The 21574-nt window shown below is 36.1% G+C and overlaps 2 protein-coding genes across 3 annotated transcripts; both read left to right on the top strand.

Moving 5' to 3' along the window:
• The first annotated feature begins 1957 nt into the window (after nucleotides 1–1957).
• On the top strand, nucleotides 1958–4237 carry LOC103418351 (protein NUCLEAR FUSION DEFECTIVE 4-like). The gene is made up of 2 exons (XM_008356482.4): nucleotides 1958–3332; nucleotides 3598–4237. Exons 1-2 carry the CDS (start codon nucleotides 2155–2157, stop codon nucleotides 4022–4024), a joined length of 1605 nt encoding a protein of 534 aa, XP_008354704.3. The 5' UTR covers nucleotides 1958–2154; the 3' UTR covers nucleotides 4025–4237.
• A 15778-nt stretch (nucleotides 4238–20015) lies between these two features.
• On the top strand, nucleotides 20016–21574 carry LOC103418337 (transcription factor SCREAM2-like). Of its 2 annotated transcripts, none has more exons than XM_008356465.4 (4): nucleotides 20016–20354; nucleotides 20647–20775; nucleotides 20885–21061; nucleotides 21298–21574. In XM_008356465.4, exons 1-4 carry the CDS (start codon nucleotides 20274–20276, stop codon nucleotides 21394–21396), a joined length of 486 nt encoding a protein of 161 aa, XP_008354687.1. In that variant the 5' UTR covers nucleotides 20016–20273; the 3' UTR covers nucleotides 21397–21574. The 2 variants fall into 2 exon arrangements, with proteins under 2 accessions (XP_008354687.1, XP_008354693.1); XM_008356471.4 differs by having other exon boundaries at nucleotides 20188–20354; nucleotides 20652–20775.

Consider the following 21574-nt stretch of genomic DNA (forward strand, 5'->3'; position numbering starts at 1 on the left):
CTTGAAAAGGAAATCAATCTTTTTTTTTCCTCTTTCCCTTTGCATCGGTTGCAAATGGCCAAAATAAATGTCAAATTTTTATGGGTTACAGAAAAGAGCTATCAAAACTGTTGGGAGTGAATCCCACGTTGGGAAATGAGGAATCTTGTATGTGCTTATAAGTAATTAGGCTACTCCAACCATATTGCTAACTGGTTTTATGGTGGAACCTCAACTTTCTTCATAGTATCAGAGTAGGTTGTCTCATGTGTGAAGTCCAATAGCTCCATGTCACCTGATTTGTATACGTGAGCTTGAAAAGCCGTCACACGTGTGGGGGTGTGTTGACAGTGAATCACATATCGGGGAAAGGTGTGACCTTGCATGTACTTATAGATAAAGAAAAACTAATGACAAGAGCTTCAAAACTTTGAGTTTTAATGAAAAAGACAAAAATGTGTTGTAAGTGAATACTACCAGGAGTGACTTTTTAGAGTAAAAATGTTATTTTCATTAAAAGTGAGCCGTACCGGAAGTGTTTTGTTAAGACTCCCTATAAAAATTGGACTACTTCCCCATATTGCCAATTAATTTTATGGTGGAACTTTAACTTTCTTCAAATGCAATATACTTGTCACTTTACCCAACTATTTCTACTATTTCTATTGTTAATTTGAAAAAAAAAAAAAAGTTATCCTTAAACCCTTCTCTATTCCGAACAACGTAGGATTCAAAAGTCTATGCCTAACTTCAGTTAAGGTGAGAGAATCAATCAATTATACCCCTCGTAGAAAAGGTTACTTATTAGTTGCATAGTATGAGTATGACAACGAATGAGAAACAGATAAATTAAGGATGGGACTGATTATGTGATAAGCATCTCCCTCATGCTAATGGGACACCTTTACTTTTCAGGTATTCTATACCAAAATCCATGTAGAACCTACTTATCTATTCATTTGTTTTATGATAGTAAGCAAAGGTTATAAAATTAATGAAAATGATACTTGTTCTTTACAAGTAAACATGCCGTCAATTTTGTTTAAAAGAGATTTATACCCTTTATTTTTATTTATTTTTATGAAGTTATAGGGCCATACTATATCAAATTATACCACATTTTCTAATCAAGGATTGGAAGAGACTCCAACTTAAGCATTAGTTAAATTATAAGATGACTCGATTAAGGGACACTTTGGTTAGAAATGTATGTTCGGCTTGAAAATAGTGCACTTAGGTTAGGGATCACCTGAATTTGTTGCCTTCATTTGAAACTTTGATTGAATAAGGAGCATTTTAAGCGAGTCAAGTTAGTAAATAGACTACGTGATTTCTACATGACTTCGAAAGAAAAAAAAAAATTGAGGGAAAGACTAGACCAAGAAGAGAGGAAAGAGACATTTATAAAGTAAAATTTCGAAACCTATGATCTTTTTGTGTTTTTGTTTTTCCATTGGGTTGATGAAATAATGAAAACTAAAATAAAATAAATATTCAAATCCTCTTCCTAAGACTATCTTCAACCCTTGGGCTAAAAGCCAAATTTTTTAGCCCGGAAAATTTGGCTTTTAGCCCAGAAACATCTTTTCTGCTCCAACCTGCCCTAAAATTTTAGCCCGGAATTATTAAAGAATGAACTTAGGCTAATTTTTTTCTTAAATCAATTTAAAAAAAATAAATATGTAGATTATTGTAAATTAATTTTATGAACATTTTAAATTCCGATAAACATTTGGCATTTAGCCCGGGGGAAAGCTGGGGGTATTTGGCCCAGAAATAACAGTTGGCATTTAGCCTAAAATTTTAACATGGGTTGGAGAGTGTTTGGGGGGGGTAATTTGGCTTTTAACCCAGGTTTGTAGATGGTCTAACAAAAACAAATTGTAGAAGAAACCCTATAAAAATGGTTTCACACTCCCCCTCTGGTTAAATGTCAATTTTGTAACTCATATAATTCAATGGACATAGAGACTCCTGTGGTCCTTCTCATTTGCCAGCATTTATGACTCTTGCTTACACTCTTTTCACACAACACCCCTCTCCTTCTCCTACCTTCTCTCCAAAGCCTAACATATAGGTACACCACGCTATATAAATCAGTATTCTGCACCTGCAAATCACCAACAAACATAACAGAAACCCTAATTTCATCAAAACCCACCTCATATTGCCTATATGCCGTCTTCTTCTTCTTCTTCTTCTTCTTCTTCTGCCCTCCAATGGTTAAGCCTAGTGGGAATCATATGGCTTCAGTCCATCAATGGAACCAACACCAACTTCCCAGCTTACTCCTCCCAGCTCAAAAACGTCCTCTCCATGTCCCAACTAGAGCTCAACAACCTCGCGTTCGCCTCAGACGCTGGAAAATTCCTTGGTTGGTTTTCAGGCATTGCTGCCATCTACTTACCGCTCTGGCTAGTCCTCATGATCGGTTCGCTTCTCGGTCTAATCGGGTACGGTGTCCAGTTCCTCTTCATCACAAACCAAATCTCATCTCCTTCCTATTGGCAGATTTTCTTGCTAACTGTTATGGCTGGGAATAGCATTTGCTGGATCAACACTGTGTGCTATGTTGTTTGCATTAGAAACTTCCCATGTCATCAACAAATTGCCGTGGGGATAACAACGAGTTACCAAGGATTGAGTGCCAAGATTTATACAGATATTGTTGGCGCTGTATTTTCGTCTTCACCTCATAGAAGAGCCAAGGCCTACTTATTTCTCAACTCTCTTTTGCCACTTGTTGTTTGTGTTATCGTCATGCCATTGGTTCGAGACATTGATTTGATGGGAAGGCAAAGGAACATGGAAGCTGGGTTTATCTTCATGTTTGTGATAACAATTGCCACGGGAATCTACGCGGTGATCAGCAGTTTAGGGTCCACGTCTGGCGGGTTATCTCCCCTACACAATGTAATAGGCACCGGAGTATTCCTGTTAATCCCGTTGGTGATTCCAATTGTTGAGAAAATGAGGGAAATAATGTCAAGAAAATGGAACGTAAACAGAGAGAGAAGAGTATATAATTTTACCATAGAAGAGACGAACAACGAAATGGGGAGCTTGGAGAATGGGGCAGTGAAGGAGGGAGAAGAAATAGAGGCTAGCCAAGTTCATGAAGTTCGTGTTAGGGAGGAGATTGGAGTGAAGTTGATGGTGACAAGGATTGATTTTTGGTTATATTTATTTGTGTATTTTTTCAGTGCAACACTTGGGTTGGTGTTCTTGAACAACTTGGGACAGATTGCAGAGTCCAGGGGCTCATCTAGGACTTCTTCTCTAGTCTCTTTATCCTCTTCATTTGGGTTTTTTGGCCGTCTCATGCCTTCTCTTTTGGACTATTTCTTCTCAAGGTAACCCCTCCCTCTCTCATTTCTTATAATTTTTTACTAATATAAATATATTTTCTGAAGGACGTCAATTATATGCTCTATGTGTGAGGTGTTATGGATGTTCATTACTTCATATATGACATGTTATATTGTCAAATTGACACATAAAAAATAATTTCAAACTGACTAACCACTAAATATATAATATGTTACACTGTATGACAAGTGAATAGTTTTGATAAATTGGAAACGACGTTTGACATATGTGGGTGATTTATTTTTTCAGGAGTAAGTACATGATTTCAAGACCAGCATTAATAGTTGCATTAATGGCACCAATAGCAGGAGCTTTCTTCTTGCTTCTCAACCCAGCCAACCTCTCCCTTTTCATCAGCACAGCAATTATAGGAGTGTGTGCTGGAGCAATTACTTCAATCGCAGTGTCCATAACCACAGAGCTGTTTGGGACCAAGAATTTCTCAGTGAACCACAATGTGGTGGTGGCCAACATATCAATCGGGTCTTTTGTGTTTGGGTACATGTCTGCTATTTTTTATCACAAGGATGGAAATCATGATGGGGATGGGAAGTGCATGGGAATGGCTTGCTACAGAAGCACTTTTATTATATGGGGCTGCCTTTGTTTTCTGGGCAGTGGCCTAGCTTTAATGCTCTACGCACGAACACGAAAGTTCTACTCCCAAAGATCGTAGATTGTGATTTTTAGGGTTTTAATGTTTTAGTATTTTACTTTTTCTTAAAAAAGCTTAAAGGTAGAAAGAAAAGAAAAGAAAAGTACAGCTATTAATACAGCATAGAAACTGGTTAGATGTTGATCTAACTTTGTAGAAAGTAGGTTAATGACAAACCTGTATTGTTACACAAATATTATTATTTTCTGCATATAATTTGTTGTTGATGATGAACTCCTAAGGAGTACAATTGAATTGTTGAACCATATACAATATATACTCAAATGAATACGTATATAATCCATACTACATAGCAAAACTAAAGTAACATAGGGCTCGTTTGGATGTGTTTTTAAAATGACTGAAAGTGCTTTTAGAGAAAATTGTTTTAGATTCCAAAAGCACTTGAAGTGCTTTTTGCAAGAAGCACCAGTTATGTGCTTCTTCCAGGAAGCACTTTAAATGTTTTTCCATGATTCACTTGCATTTTTACTAAAGATTGGTTCAAAAAACATTTTCACCAAAAGTGCTTTCAATTATTTTAAAAATACATCCAAACAAGCTCATAGTTATTGATAGTATGATCTCACGTCGGAAAAGAGAAGAATACACAACAATTCCAACCCTAATCTACTACAATTCAAACCTTAATATTCTACTACAATTTTATCTAACTTACATGACAATGTTATGTGATATTTCCTGTTAATAAAATAAGAACACGTGAATAAAAATTTATATATATCTTTATTTTATTGACATAAAACAACCACCATAATAGTGATACTACTATGGGAAGTATGGGACCTCTTTTCCTGCGCACTGCATACCCTCAAAGCAATTCAACTCTAAAACTGAGCATGCATGCACATAATAGTATATGATAAAGCTAGGGGTCCACAGGATTGTTAGATGGAGGGGTGCGTATGGTCTGAGTTGTGCAATAGTATAATGAATACTGTTCCTTACTCTCTTACATATTGAATGCATCATGCCATCATCAGTCGCTAATTTTCGACCAAAAATATCAGTCGATAACTTGTAATTTTAGTGTCCAGGAATTTTTGAGGTTTGCCAATTTTCCAACATTTCCATTTCTTACTGTCTTTTGACTGATGCTTACGTTTGGCTGACCTATGATGACGTACTCAATCCTGCCATACGACCTAGAGTAATATCTTTGTCATTTTCAGACAATATTGACAGATCTCAATGATCTGCCACACGGGGAGCAACACACGGCCAAGGTTTCTTTAGACAACCAAAATTAACTGTTCTTCTATCGACACTAAACAGTTCTTGTACAATTCACACTGGTAACATTATTATAATTGTATTATGCCTTTTCTAGCCTAGGTGAAATCCCACATATCAGGGAAAAGTTACATGCCTTTCCTAGCCTAGGTCAATCCCACGAATTGGGGATCACGACTTGCATGCCATAAATTGTGGATATGTATCAATTGTAAAGTGTTGTATATATTCTCTGTATGAGGAACAGTTAGGCAATTGAAGAAAATCATTCACCCAACTGTCTATTACTCAAACCCTAGTCAATTTGCCTTTCAATCTTTCATTTGGTTTCTTAAGTTGGTATTAGAGCACCATCCTGGTGCCTGATTTCTTACTTCTCAAAAAAAAAAAAACACCATGTCAAATCAAATCAACTTTTCCCTTGTCAGAAAACACAAAATTCAATCTTTGAACACTATGCCAAATCAAACACTTCCAAAAAATACAAAACCCAATTCTCAAAAATTTTCCACAACATCACATGCATATTTGACTAAGCATCACATGATCAGCAAGGTATAAAATATCGATGATATCGGAAATATCGGTAGTTCAAAAACACGAAAATTTCGATAAAAATATCGGGATATTATCGATATCGATAAAAATTGAATAAAAACCACAAAAATTATAAGAAAAACTTGGAAATTTTTATTGAAACTTTGCAAGATGTTTATTTAATCAATTATCTATTAGTTTATCACAAAAAATTGAAAGAAAATGCATTGCATGATAGATATAACTGATTTAAGTTGATTATATAATGAGCTGGCAAACATTTGTGAGTGTAGAAAATATGTAGTAATTAATGAAAAAGTTTAAACACACCATAATCATTTATATATAATGAATTAGTACAATATTTTACACTTTATACATTGCATGGTAAGATACATGAGTGACTTAGCAAGGTCTAAAATATCGATGATATTGGAAATATCGGTAGTAAAAAAATATGGAAATTTCGATGAAAATATCGGAATATTATGGATATTTTAGACCATGAGCAAGTTCATCATCACCAACAAATGTGTCATCAGCCGAAGCATGCTTCCAGCGCATACTGCCAACAAATGCAGCCAATTCATGCTGCCAGCACAAACCGCAAGGTGCCTTCTTACATGTTGTCAATGCAACAAATGTCTCTGCACGTACACCCCCTATTTCCAATTGGGGCCCATCCATTCCATCTAACTCATTGCATGGCCTTTCCAGTGACCACCTACAACAACTTGCTCATATTGTGTCTATGATAAATCACAATTGTGCTTCCGGTAATCATAATGTTTATGCAAATACTCCAGGTCTGTTTTCTGTTTCTGTTCCTTAAATTCTATATTCACCAAGCCTTGGATTTTGGATAGCGGAGCTACAGACCACATCACTTATGATTCCACACTTTTCACTAAAACAAATTCATCACCTACACCCATAGTTAATCTACCCACTGGTTCTATTACCCCAATCACTTCCATTGGCACTAAACCATTTAATTCTGACATCACTTTGGATAATGTTTTATATGTCCCATCCTTCCGCTTAAACCTTATGTTTGCTAGCAAGGTCACTAATTCTCTAAGTTGTTGTGTCATATTGTTTCCCACTTTTTGTGTCTTGCAGGACTTGGCTACAGGGAAGATAATTGGCTCGGGTAAACAACGCGGTGGCCTTTATTACATGTCTCCAGTACAACAGACACCAGTTTCTTGCCAAGTATCACATCCCTCCAACTTATGGCACATGTGTCTTGGTCACCCTTCTCCTTCTCGCCTTAAATTAATCTCTCCTTTATTATCTTCACATAACAATTCTTTTGATAATTGTGGTATTTGTCCCATGGCCAAACAAACAAGGCTTCCTTTTCCCTTGAGTTCAATTTCAACTCATAGAGCATTTGATTTGTTACATTGTGATATTTGGGGCCCACATAAAATTCCCACACATTCAGGGGCTAGATTTTTCCTTACCATTGTGGATGATTTTACTAGATGCACATGGATATTTCTTATGCAATTTAAATCTCAGACCCAACACCTTTTGAAAACTTTCATTTCCTTTGTTCACACACAGTTTAATGTCAATGTTAAAGCAATCAGGGTTGACAATGGGTTAGAATTCTTATCCATGAAAGCTTTTTTTTTCAAAATAATGGCATTGAGTATCAACGCACATGCGTATATACTCCACAACAAAATGGGGTTGTCGAACGTAAACATCGGCATATTCTCACTGTTGCCCGTGCCCTTTGATTCCAATCCAACTTACCCCTCTCATTCTGGGATGATTGTGTCTTAACAGTTGTATATCTCATTAATCGCATACCATCACCATTACTATCCAACAAATCTCCTTTTGAGCTTTTATACAACCGACCACCATCTCTTACTTACTTACGAGTTTTTGGTTGTCTTTGTTATGCCACTGTTGTACAGCCAACTCACAAGTTTGACACCCGTGCCAAACGTTGCATATTTATTGGCTACCCTCTTGGTAAAAAAGGTTATACACTCTACGATTTGGACTCTCACACATTCCTTGTCAGTCGAGACGTAAGATTTCACGAAAATATATTTCCCTTCTCAACATCATCTGCCACTCCCTTACAACCTCATGACTAAGGGTCTACATTACCCATCTCCACTGCCACCCTCACTGATTCACCACTGCAGATCCCTGCGCCCACATCACCCTCTCGCCACCCTATGTCAGCCGTGTCACACACACCCACACGACTTGTGCTTGACACACGGCAACACATGCCCCTACCATTCTCACTACTTGCCACGGGCCCACTGCCTTTTACCCCACCTGACGCCCCACTAAGCCTCATCAACCTTCAACCCACTCCTGACACCCCACCCTGCCTTAATCTGCCAGTTGTGGCCCCACCCCAGTCCTCGTGTCCTCCACCCAATACATGCCAAATGTCTGTCACACGCCAACCACCTATCACCCATCTACCTCTTGTGCCTTCCCACACCGCTCAATTACCCATTTCCATTGGCCTACCATCTACTGCCAACCCACATTCTGATGACACACCGTCTTCTGCTAGTCCCCCAACATTCTCTGATCATACAAGCCCACCTACTCCTCTTACAACCACACCCACTACTCATATTGGCCCGCCAACATCCCTCCATTCTCAATCCACCATGGCACCTTCACGACATTCCACCCGTCTTACACACCCTCCGACATGGCATAAAGACTACCACATGTCTAACCACGTCAGTCTATCTAACCTGGTGCCTCGTCCTTCAGGTACTCGTTATCCTCTCTTTGATTTTCTCTCATATTCTTGTTTCTCTCCTACCCAATTCGCTTTTCTCGCTAACATTACAGGTTCTACCGAGCCCACTTCCTATGCTCAAGCTATCCAAGATCCAAATTAGCAACAGGCCATGCATGCCGAATTATTAGCTTTGCAACAAAATCACACTTGGAGTATGGTTCCCCTACCTCTTGGTCATAAACCCATCAGTTGTAAATGGGTATACAAAATCAAATACAAATCTGATGGCACCATTGAGCGATACAAAGCTCATCTAGTTGCAAAGGGTTACACTCAGGTTGAGGGTGTTGACTATCAGGAAACATTTTCTCCTACCGTCAAACTCACCACCATCCGGTGTTTTCTTACTGTTACATCAGCTTGTCATTAGTATATCCACTAGTTAGATGTCCAAAATGCCTTCTTTCATGGTAACTTGCATGAAGTGGTTTACAGGGAGCCCCCTCCTGGTCTTCACCGATAAGGGGAGAACATTGTATGTCGGCTCAACAAATCTCTGTGTGGACTTAAACAGGCTTTCAGAAACTAGTTCTCTACTTTTTCAGATGCCATTCGGAAAGCTGGTTACTGTCAATCGAAGGCTGATTATTCTTTCTTTACCAAAGCACAAGGTACTTCCTTTACCGCAATCCTTATATACGTTGATGACATACTTCTCACAGGCAATGATCTTCAAGAAATGAATCACCTTAAAGCTTTTCTTCTTAAACGCTTCCGCATCAAAGACCTTAGGGATTCGAAGTATTTCTTAGGCATTGAGTTTTCACGTTCCAAGAAAGGTATTTTCATGTCTCAAAGAAAATACGCACTGGATATTTTGCAAGACTCGGGACTTACAGATGCACGACCAGACAAATTTCCAATGGAACAGAATCTCAAGCTCACCCCGACAGATGGAGCACTGCTTAATGACCTAACCAAGTACAGAAGATTGGTTGGCAAGTTAATTTATCTCACTATCACAAGGCCAGATATAGTCTATTATGTTCGAACACTTAGTCAATTCAAGCATCAGCCTCTAAAAACACATTGGGATGCTGCCTTACGGATCCTCAGATACATTAAAGGCACACCTGGTTAAGGTTTATTGTTTCCTTCCTCTAACAATCTTGCCTTGAAAACCTTCTATAATTCAGATTGGGGAGGTTGTCGTGCCACAAAGAGATCAGTTACAGGATACTGCATTTTCCTTGAAAACTCTCTCATCTCATGGAAATCCAAGAAACAAACCAATGTCTCTAGATCATCAGCAGAAGAAGAATATCGAGCTATGGCCAACACATGCTTAGAGTTAACTTGGTTACAATATATTTTACAAGATCTAAGAGTCCCACAGATAGCTCCCACACCATTGTACTGTGATAATCAAGCGGCTTTGTACATTGCAGCAAATCCTGTTTTCCACGAACGTATAAAGCACATTGAAATTGACTACCATATAGTTTGAAAAAAGCTGCAAGCTGGAATGATTAGTCCTTCACATGTTCCTACTCTGTTTCAGCTAACAAATATATTTACAAAGGCTTTAGGAAAGGATCAGTTTGTGACACTGCGCGACAAGTTGGGAGTTCACGATATTCACTCTCTAACTTGAGGGGGAGTATTAAGGAAATATTATTATAATTGTATTATGCCTTTTCTAGCCTAGGTGAAATCCCAAATATCAGGGAAAAGTTACATGCCTTTCCTAGCCTAGATCAATCCTACGAATTGGGGATCATGGCTTGCATGCCATAAATTGTAGATATGTATTAATTGTAAAGTGTTGTATATAATCTTTGTATGAGGAACAGTTAGGCAATTTGAAGAAAATCATTCACCCAATTGTCTATTACTCAAACCCTAGTCAATTTGCCTTTCAATCTTTCCTTTGGTTTCTTAAGACCATTGAAACAAAATATGCAAGGTAGAAATGTAGTGACAAGTTAACTACTCATTTATATCGACATATGCATGTGAATTGAGTTTCGAGTTATATGTTTGGACTCACTGCGACATGATATATATGAGAGATTGTTTTTTGTGTCTTACATCATTCAAATCAGTGGCGGAGCCAGAATTTTCAAATAATGGAGTCATGACTTTGACAAAGAATACTTCATTGGACCATTCGTCAAGCACCTGATAGGAACATGTTTACTCTTGCCACCATTTGCCAAAGGCTTGTGACAATATATGTCAAGAACTATTACGATATGTAATGGCTTGTCAAGGGTGACTACAGGAAACTGTAGAGTAATGTTGAAGATTGACAAGGCTTGTCAACTAAGGCATTTCATCAAGCATTTGGTGCACACTATAGAATCGCTCACAAGAAGAGAAAAAAATAAAGACATGGATTATAGATAAAAATAGAAGAAGTATGAGGATGATGTTGTAATTTAGTTTGTTCTAACTGTTTATAGGGTCAAATACAATATACATGATATTTTTTGAAGTTGTTGAGGTCATGAACAACCAATGATTTCATGTTGGCTCCGCCATTGGTTCAAATAATAATATTCCTAGCTGGGTTTTTTTATTTTTTTATTATTTTTTATTATTAAACTTCCGAGTCGTTAGATTAAAGAGGTTTACTATATAGTACTAGGGTAATGCTAGGTATACTAACTTTTTAAACCAATTTGTAAACCATGTGGCCTATCATCAATTGAAAATAAGTATGTTAATCAACACTTAGATAATAATCTAATCATCAACAATCACGTCATATAATTTATAAAATATAATTTAAACTGATAATCTTCCTAACATTATCTCCCCAGCACTATCCATGTTACTATATACCCCGCCTTCTACATTCTCTTTATTCAAGAAAACACATCAATGAAATTAGTGCTTCTTCCTCTTTTCTTCTCTTATCTTAACAAATCAAATGCACGGTCACTATATTTTGTTAACCTTTTTTTTTTTAGATTCCTTTCCAAAATAATATGCAAACAAAGTTAGCTAAATGCATAAAATTTTGAATGCCACTTCAAGCTTTATTTTTTAATTTCTCTTCAAACCCAAAGTTTCAAAGTTTCATAAATATCACCGTACTAACAGGTAAGGTTTGTCGACACAAATAATTTTCTGGTGTATGGTTTAGAGTATAGTTGTTGGTTCTTAAATAGCCTCCAGCAGAAGCAGACCTAAATAATTGAATGCATTGTATACATATATATAGGATAAATATATCCTAAGTTGCTAGTATTTTCTGCCCCAACACAATTTTAAAACCAAAGTGCCCATTGGTCTATTGGTACTTATTCATCATAAAAAAAATAAACAATGACGTTATATATGTAACATCCCACATCGTCCGGGGGAGTGGATCATCTAAGCCTTATATGTATATTCTCATCTCTACCTAGCACGAGGCCTTTTGGGAGCTCACTGGCTTCGGGTTCCGTAGGAACTCCGAAGTTAAGCAAGTTCACGCAAGAGCAATCTCATAATGGGTAACCCACTGGGAAGTTCTCGTGTGAGTTCCCAGAAACAAAACCGTAAGGGCGTGGTCGGAGCCCAAAGCGGACAATATGCATGGATCCTCTCAACATTATATGTATATTCCCATCTCCACCTCGCACGAGGCCTTTTGGGAGCTCACTGGCTTCGGATTTTGTAGGAATTCCGAAGTTAAGCGAGTTCCCGCGAGAGCAATCCCATGATGGGTGACCCACTGGGAAGTTCTCGTGTGAGTTCTCAGAAACAAAACCGTGTGGGCGTGGTCGGGGCTCAAAACGGACAATATCATGCTATGACGGAGTCGAGCCCGGGATGTGGTGGAGGTTCGGGTCAGGATGTGACAATATATACTTCTATTTCCAATGTTCGAGAAAGGTGTCAACTTCAAATCTCTAGCACTAATAAAAACATAAACATGACGTTATATAATTCAAGTTTAAAAAACATAACCATGACACTATAGGTTCAACGATATTACCCTTATTTATTTGAGGATTGTTATTTCATATCATGCTTGTTTCTTCTCAAGTAAAAGAGTTCGTTTCTTCACCAAAAGAAAATACAAAGCTCATAGACTTGTGTGAAGTTTGTATCCTTTTCTAGCTCAAAGGGCTAAAATCTTTTCATCAAGAAAGAGGCCCGGAGCTCATTGGACTCAAAATTCTTAATGCAAAGCGTCTATGACTCATGGGTACAAATTTATTTGTCCAATTGATTAAACTAAACAATTTGATGTCATAGATATTTATCCATTGTGTTTGTCAATTTGAATATTAATTTACAATTTGTATTTTGACACGTACACCTGTTTGGGTGGATAATTAATGTTGGGCTTAGTATAATTGGAAGCCCAGGAATGCGAAAAACAGAAAGGGGTTGGGCTCGGATAGTTCCGCCTAGGAGGAATTTAAAATCATTTTTGACAATGAATAGGCAGCAAGCCTATGTGAGAAGTGACAAGTAACATATGGCAGCTCACCCCCAGCAAAAAGCACTTTTCCGTGGCATGAGTAGGTAATTAACAAAAGTTGATGATGACTCATCGTGCTTTGGAAGCCATCACCAAAAGGGAATGTTTGAACAATCAGGCAAGAAAAGTCTATAAAAGCCATGAAGGGCACGAGCAAAAACTCTCTCTCAACCAATCAATCAAGCAACTCTCAGTTTACTCAACAATAAAAATAGAAAAAGCTCTAGTTTGTTCATCCTTTGTCCCTTTCAAATCACAGGTCCATTGTAGAAAGTTCTCTTTTGTCTAGTTTTAGAAGCTTTGCTATTATTCTCTTTGTTGTAGTATCGAATCCCTTTTGTAAACCTCATTTATATTTACTTTTCCAAGATTCCAATCACTTTCAAATACAAGGAGAGGTATCTGCAAGAGGACAAACCTTGCCCGACAAGGTTGTAATCTTACTCGAATCTCCTTTATTTATGTAGAATAGATATGTTATTTCTGTATCTTTAATTAAACCTTATGTCATTTTTAACTAATTTCGTTCAAGTTTTATTTATGATCAATCCTGTTAAACTAATTACTCTTGTTTCCTTGCCATCCGCCTAAGCAATGTAAATGACCTTGAACTCCTTTGTGAACGAACATATGATGTTATAAATGAAAGTCCTTGATCGTAAGGCAAGAAAAGAACTTAATGCAGATTTAACCCATCTGTGAACAATCTTCATAATACAAGAAGTTAAAGTGACTTGTAGTGCAAGAAATTGATTAATTGAACAATCAAGTCAACAATCAGTTAAACAAAAAGAACAGTGGCACGCTCAGATCCATGTTAGTTTTGATTGTGAGCCTTAATAAAGGCCCCACAAAAGCACCATTCAAACTAACAATAAATGTATATTGCAGAAGACTAAGCAACAAACCTTGCCCGACAAGGTAGGACAAAGGGAGTTATGCAAATGATAGATCTAGCCCAAACAACACTAGACTTGTAAATTTTGGTGAAATAAATGTTCACTAACAAGTTAAATTTTGACATGCCAAGGGCTAACGTAGCGTACACTAGGGGTCCCACAAATTGCACATATGTGATGTGACTCATGAAAACTAGATGGAGTTATAATTAGTGACATGTGTTAACATCTGAAACATCCATCAAATGAATCAAAACAAACACAAAGGGGACAAATTAACCCTAATTTGATTAAATTATATCAATTAGAGTTTAATTTCCTAAATTAAAGAAACTTTAAAACTAAAGTAAATAATTAGCTCAAATTAAATTAAATAAAAAAATCTATCCCACAAATCATGGGATTCAGATGGACTTTAGAGAAAACGAAGCAAGCTAAAGCCTTGGAGAAATTCATAAAGCTCGCTGGCCAAGGCAAAATAGTAACATTCGTATACTTCATCAAGCTTGTCGAGAATTAACAAGCAAAACAAACACGTGCTGGTTCATCCACAGTAAAGCAAAAGACCACCAACCACATGAAACCGCTCGTGGTCTATTTCATTCAAGATCAAGTCACGAGGCCTTGGAAGAAATCGCATCCCGATTCAAGATCAAGTGCTCACCACCCTTGGATCAAATCTCAAGATTGGAAATCGAATTAGAAAATATTATTAATAGATGTATGGTGCAGATTGGTTTATGATTGAATGGTGGAGATTGGTCTAGGAAGAGTTTGTTAGAAGATTAGAGTTAGTTACTTTGTAGGCTAGTATAAATTGTAAATTCTCTCTCATTTTCTGTAATTTTGTTCAACTATCAAATACAAGCTTTGATTTCCTTCTAAACCTTCATCTTCTTCTTCTCTGTAATTTCGATAGTTTCATGCCTCTTCCAATGTAGTTAACAAATATTCTTGTAAAAAAATAACCACATTTATTGTACCCTAAAGATTAATGAATACAATATTATTTTATATACGTATTCTTATTTTATTTATTGCAGAAAATTTTGTATTTACAACATGAATTAGGAATATCACTAGACTCTACGTTAACATCCCGTAGAGTTGTAATCATCATGCCGAGTCTTTGTACTTGAGAGAAACTTTTTTTTTACTCTGTTTTTCTGTGTGCCTATGTAGCTCTGTTAAATCAAATTATAATGATCATATTAATTTCAATTAATCAAATTGTTACTCGAAGATGTATACAGTATTTCATATCTAAGTTATATATATCTTTGTATGTATGTTGTCAACTTGTCAAACAAATTTTTTCTCTTTGATGTTTATCTTATGCCTAGGATTAATCCTTTGGGTGACTAACAGATTTGTCTATGTGGCATGTTCATTTCAACTTTATGTTTGTTGTCATTGATAATATAATTTGCATGTGAATGTACTTCCTCTCTCTCTCTCTCTCTCTCTCTCTCTCTCTCTCTCTCTCTCTCTCTCTCTCTCTCTCTATATATATATATATATATATATGACGAACGTGAACAGAACTATATATGCTTGTAAATTCCAAATCTAGCCAAAAATATCACTCGCAAGTCTTGTATGTAAAGGAGAGAAAGGGATCCAATAATTGATTAAATTGTTTTGCAAGTGTGTTTGGAAATAGTACTACTATATGTACAGTACTCACAAAGAATACAATTGAGAATGTACCTATATATCTGAACAGCACCTTGTCCAAATGGAATATCATAAACTCTATTATATAGATGTCACGAGGAAGATAGAATATCTGGAACTGGAATTCCACACACACAAATATACATATATATATACACACACACATATACTTATATATATACACACACACATAAATACTATCTTCACACAATTAATCAAATTCCAGAACAAAATATCTAAAGGCGAGCAGCCTAATTAGCCATTTGACGTGGCCTTATTATGTCTTATGATTTACATATATGAGACACGTACAGCTCATTAGGAGTGCATGCAACTGCACTAGCTACTAGAGTTAACGGCAAGGCCTCATATAGGAAAATAACTTATATGGTATAGTTATACCATTATTGTGCCGTTGTATGTCAATACAATGTTATGTGAATAAAATAAATATACTGTTTATTGGCATGTGACATCACATAACGTTGTGAAGTACTTGGCATAGAAGTTCTTCTTCCATGTCACTTGGTATATCCATGTAATCATGCGATGAGTTTTGTACTCGCATGGACATATACTTCTATATACCCAAGTTCTACTCCTTATATAAGGTAATGTGCCTTTTTTAAAAAAAAGCATTGTGGAATTTCCCACCATGGATACCCTTTATTTTTTTTAACAGAACACTATAATTTGCTCTTTATTAATAATCATAAAAAATATTATGAATACTTAAGTGAAAACTTGCAAATATATACACATGATACAAAATATTAGCATCATTATAGCTATTGTATTAAAATAAATGTCGATGTTATAGAATCTTAAGATGTTGATAACTTGATATATGTGATATAATGTGAAAAATGACTGGGAGTGAAATATTTGGTGCTTGGAATGCACAAGGAAATTACTACGTGCCCCTGTATAAGAATATTCGTATATGTTACTAAACAAATTAATGGAGACACGTGCAGTATTAAATAATTAATGGAAACTTACATGTTATTCAAGCAATATTTTTTTAGACAAAATGATAAACGAACTCCATCGGCTTCATAATCTAACAAATCTATCGTTTGACATAAAAAAAAACGGTTTTATGAGCATTTTAAAAAAATTAAAAATTTCAAATAGAAACCTGAATTGAATCCAAAGAGGATTTTCAAATAAAAAGGACTTCAAAACAAAAAACAAAGCCAAAATAACTTCAATCCTGGCAACTGGAAATTTGCTTCATAATCCACCTCATGGTAGACTCTACGCACAAAATCGCCAACAAAACCAGTATAAGGGAACACTCTTTGCATACAAGCGGCGCCAAGTCCGAAGAGGAATTGCAAAAGAAACAAATAGTGACCGCTACAATAGGAAATTTGCACTCAAAATCACCAACGAAGCTATTGGTTGGATCATGATAAACTGCACCAACACCACCATGAGACACATGAACAAAAGACAGAAGCATATTAATAAAGAAAAGATATGAAAACGAACTGTAAAGTATAATGTACGTGAATGAAATAAGTATAACAGCTTAGGTATAATGTTTGGTTGTAATGATTAAGTTGGGGCACTGATATACATAGATTGACGGTTGACAGAAACCCTATTTACAAATATGAACGATGACAAGCACTGAAATTAAAGCAGCATATTAAGGACGCATTCAAAAGGACAAGAGGAAGGGGCAACCGTGGATGGGGTATATGTTTTTTTTTTTTTTTTTGGAAGCATATGGGGTATAATGTTTGGTTGTAATGATTAAGTTGGGGAACTCATGTGAGTATAGATGTTGCTTGATTATGAATGTGAATGCAGACAACCTTCAGAGCAAGTAGTACTCCAGCTAACACATGAGCTACCCACTAAATTCCCTGTCTAACCAGACCCACCAGCGGGAAGAATAAAAGAGTTTGTTCATGTTTAAGTAAATATTGCATGTATATTTACAATATTTCAAAGATAGTAGCTAGTTGGTAATTCTATCAGATTTGATGACAACATTTGAGCGGGTGTTGTATGCATCATATGCTTGAGTATTGCTTAAGAACTCCATCGCAGTAGGGTAACGATGAAGACCAAGAAACCAAGAATACGTAACAGTAACCAAATAATACTCCCAACTTCATGAAAAGATCCTATGCATCTCTTGCCAAATCTTACTTCATGGCACTCCAAAGAAAGCTTTACAAGAGATGTAATTATAAAAAGGATCTTCAATAAACAGGAGAGCAATCTTAACCCCTAATAACAAATATGAATTTTTATAAAAAATTCTACGGAAAACAAATCAAAATCGTAGCGAAAAAAACAGGAGAAACAATAAAAAAAAGACTACATAAAATTTCAAAAATACCTTAAACTATAATAAAAAATAGAAAAGTAATGATAATCCTTATCATACTAAAAAGAATCCGGATCCTCGTCGGATTATCTTTGTGAGAATTCTGAAGATCCGTGAATCGTGTTCGTTCATCGTATATTGTACAGTCAGAGATTATTTTAAATATTTTTATTTAAAATTAAACACAAATAGTATCTGATAAAAACTGACAACACGATTTACGATGAACGAATACGATTTACGGATCCCCAAGATCCTCACCAAAAGGATCTGGATCTCAACATAAAAATATTGTTAAATTACTTAAATTTTCCGTATATATTTAATTTTTCATTGGAATTATATAGGTTTATTTCTTGAAGTGAATTATGGTTTGAGCAGAGCATGAGTATGATTCTCCATTCTCACGTTGTGGAAGAAAATTAAACCAATAGGACACATTTGAAAAAGTGTTTGCTGTTTGTGGTACGATGGGCATGCACTGCAATCAAATGGCAATTTTTAAAAGGAATCAAATAAAGAAACGAAGGCCAAATGGGGTTGTGCCGTTGTGTGGAGAGAGAGAGTATAATTCCTTCCCGTGAGGAAGGTTTGGAAGCATTGAACACAAAATCTGAACACTCTTTGACGCTTCCTATGCTAGTTTCGATGGTGTCCCAATCACGAGTAGATTCCTTCTTCTTTTAACCCCACCTACCACCACCCAATAACAAGTTATATGACGTTGGTACACCCCTACATAGCGTTTCGTATAAATAAAATAAAGACATGCATACAAAAATTTATACATATTTTTATTTTATTAGTAAAAGATGTCACCGTATGTGCCCTATAAATCTATCTTCCACCACCCTTGCCTGCTCATTGAGTCACTACTAGACAGGTTTGCTCCCATGCAAAATGTCTGCTTCATAAATTCCATAATCTATTTCCAAAAATGTCCCCACACCCTCCATCAGCTGGTTTTCTCATTCTCAATGTTTCTCCTCTATAACCAATTATTACCTCTCATTCCATGCAACCATATTTCAAGTTTTCCATATTCATGATGCATGTTTACCTGATGTGGAAAGGAGAGAAACATATGTTATCTAAATAAGTTAGTATATGTTATATAACAACCTAGGCGAAATGAGATATATTATTTAGGTTAGATATGCCGTCAGATGTTATCCAACCTAAGTGTTTGATTCAAATAACTATTTATAAGAGTTGAATCTAAAGTTTTTCACTTACAAGTAAAGAAAAATATCACTTAACCATAGTATTTGTGTCATTTATAACATGAATACTTAAACAATAATAATACACTCGGTTTGTAACATACAAAAGGCGTTGAGAAAAATTCACTTCTATTAAATTGTCTTCCAATTGGCAGGGTTTTATTTAAGGTATAGAATGGTCTTGTAGAGCTACGATTTTAGGTTTGAAGTATCAAATTATGTGGTCCAAAATGTGCTTAAGTCATCTGAGCGATTAAGTAATCCAATACTGGAAGGTGGAATAATCTCCAAGTGATGATTCTAGACTTAGAATGATCAACTATATGTTAATATATGAAATCAAATTAAAGATAATAACGTAAAGTGAGGTTTTTTCAAATCATGTCTTTGATGTCACATACTGGAAAGTGGAATAATCTCCAAGTGATGATTCTAGACTTAGAATAATCAACTATATGTTAATATATGAAATCAAATTAAAGATAATAACTAAAAGTGAGGTTTTTTCAAATCATGTCTTTGATGTCACATCCCAGTCTCGACTCTGTCGTAGTAAGATATTGTCCGCTTTGGGCCCCGGCCACACCCTCACGGTTTTATTTCTGGGAACTCACACGAGAACTTCCCAGTGGGTCACCCATCCTGGGAATGCTCTCGTCCGAATTTGCTTAACTTCGGAGTTCCGATGGAATCCGAAGCCAGTGAGTTCCCAAAAGGCATCGTGCTATAAGAGGTGGGCATGTACATATAAGACACATCACATCCTCTCCGTTGATCGACGTGAGATGTTACATATGAGAAACTTGAAACAACCATTATGAACTCCTTTATATATCTTTTCACCCCGGAAAAGCGCATAATGACTTTTTTCAAATGTCATTAACAATTTGCTAAGATTATTATAATTTTGGAGCAATTATCTTTCTTTTATGTGATACTATTAAATATTATGAAGATTTTATTATATTTAGTAAAAAGTAAGTGAGGTTGCATCATTAGTGATTGCTTCTCGATCTCTTTTTACCCCCACAATTCACTTTATAAGTACAGATACTCATCAGCAAGAGAGAGAGAGAGAGAGAGAGAGAGAGAGAGAGAGAGAGATCTAGAGAGGCCATGGTCTCCAAGGTGCAGATGAAGAGAGCGCCAGTATCCAAGAAACTGCTAACCCTTCGTTCCATCTCTAAGTCTCATGCGGTATTAATTACACACACACACACACACACACACACATATGTACTCATTTTCTCTACTTACGTTATACCCTTTATCGAATTATCATCTTAATGATCTTCTTCCAATTTGAATCCCGAGTCTTTTCTCTGATTTCAAACTAAAGGTTCTTTGAAAATTTCTACGGTTCCGTCCTCTTTAGAATAATAATCACATCACGCACACAGAGAAATGTATAGGGTTTATGACTATCCATGTATATATATAGTACCCAAGATTCATGACTATCCATGTGTTTGTGTGTGTACGTGTGCAGCACAGTAAAACCGCAATTGTATTCGATGCATCAAAATATATACAAAACTTAAAGCGCAAAGTGGAGGAAATGAATCTACAGACGATTGCTTCAGCGCAAACCTCAACTTCCCATAACCCCTTTTCTGTGGTAGAATCCTTATTTAATTTATTACGTAGGGATTTCATTGGTCTGTATTTAATAATTAACTAATTGGGGTTTAATTTCTTTCTTTCATTCGATTTTTAATACGTTTCAGCAACTGAAAGTCGAAGCTCGTGAGGAAGGCTTTCTGATTAAGATGTTCAGTGAAAAAAGCTGCAGCGGGTTACTTGTTTTCGTATTGGAAGCTTTTGAAGAGCTAGGCCTTGATGTGCATCAAGCTAGGGTTTCTTGTTCCAACAATTTTCTTCTAGAAGCTGTTGGAACAATCAATGTAAGAACGATAAAAAGTGATAAACATCTCTCGTTTTTTTCGCATTCATATTCTGATGCATCATATGATTAAGGCTCGTACATATTCGAGCAAATGATGGAAAAATTCTCCTCCTTGACCTCCTTGAATACGTTCAAAAAATTCTCTCTTTGAAGCATATGATTTTCTGTTGCTCTCGAGCGCATATATAATTTGAACATCTTTGGTGATTTATTCTCTTGAATTTGATGTTGTAGGATAATCAAAGTGCTGAACAGAAAGATGTTGAGGTAGTGAAAGAAGCGATGTTGCAGGCCATTCAAAACTGGAGTGAAGTTTCCCAACAACAAGAATAATGCAAGAGTTAACCTTTTCATCTCAATCAAATTACAAGAATAATGCAAGTACTATGGCAAGCATATATCTAGGTTATAGATTTGCTCATTGCAGGCCAATAGACTATAATGAGAATTTGCATGATAATGTGGTTGAAGGATGAACGAATATGCAAAGCCTTTCATGCCTTAAAGATCA

Source organism: Malus domestica, chromosome 03, assembly GCF_042453785.1.
Source record: "Malus domestica chromosome 03, GDT2T_hap1".
Lineage (NCBI taxonomy): Eukaryota > Viridiplantae > Streptophyta > Magnoliopsida > Rosales > Rosaceae > Malus > Malus domestica.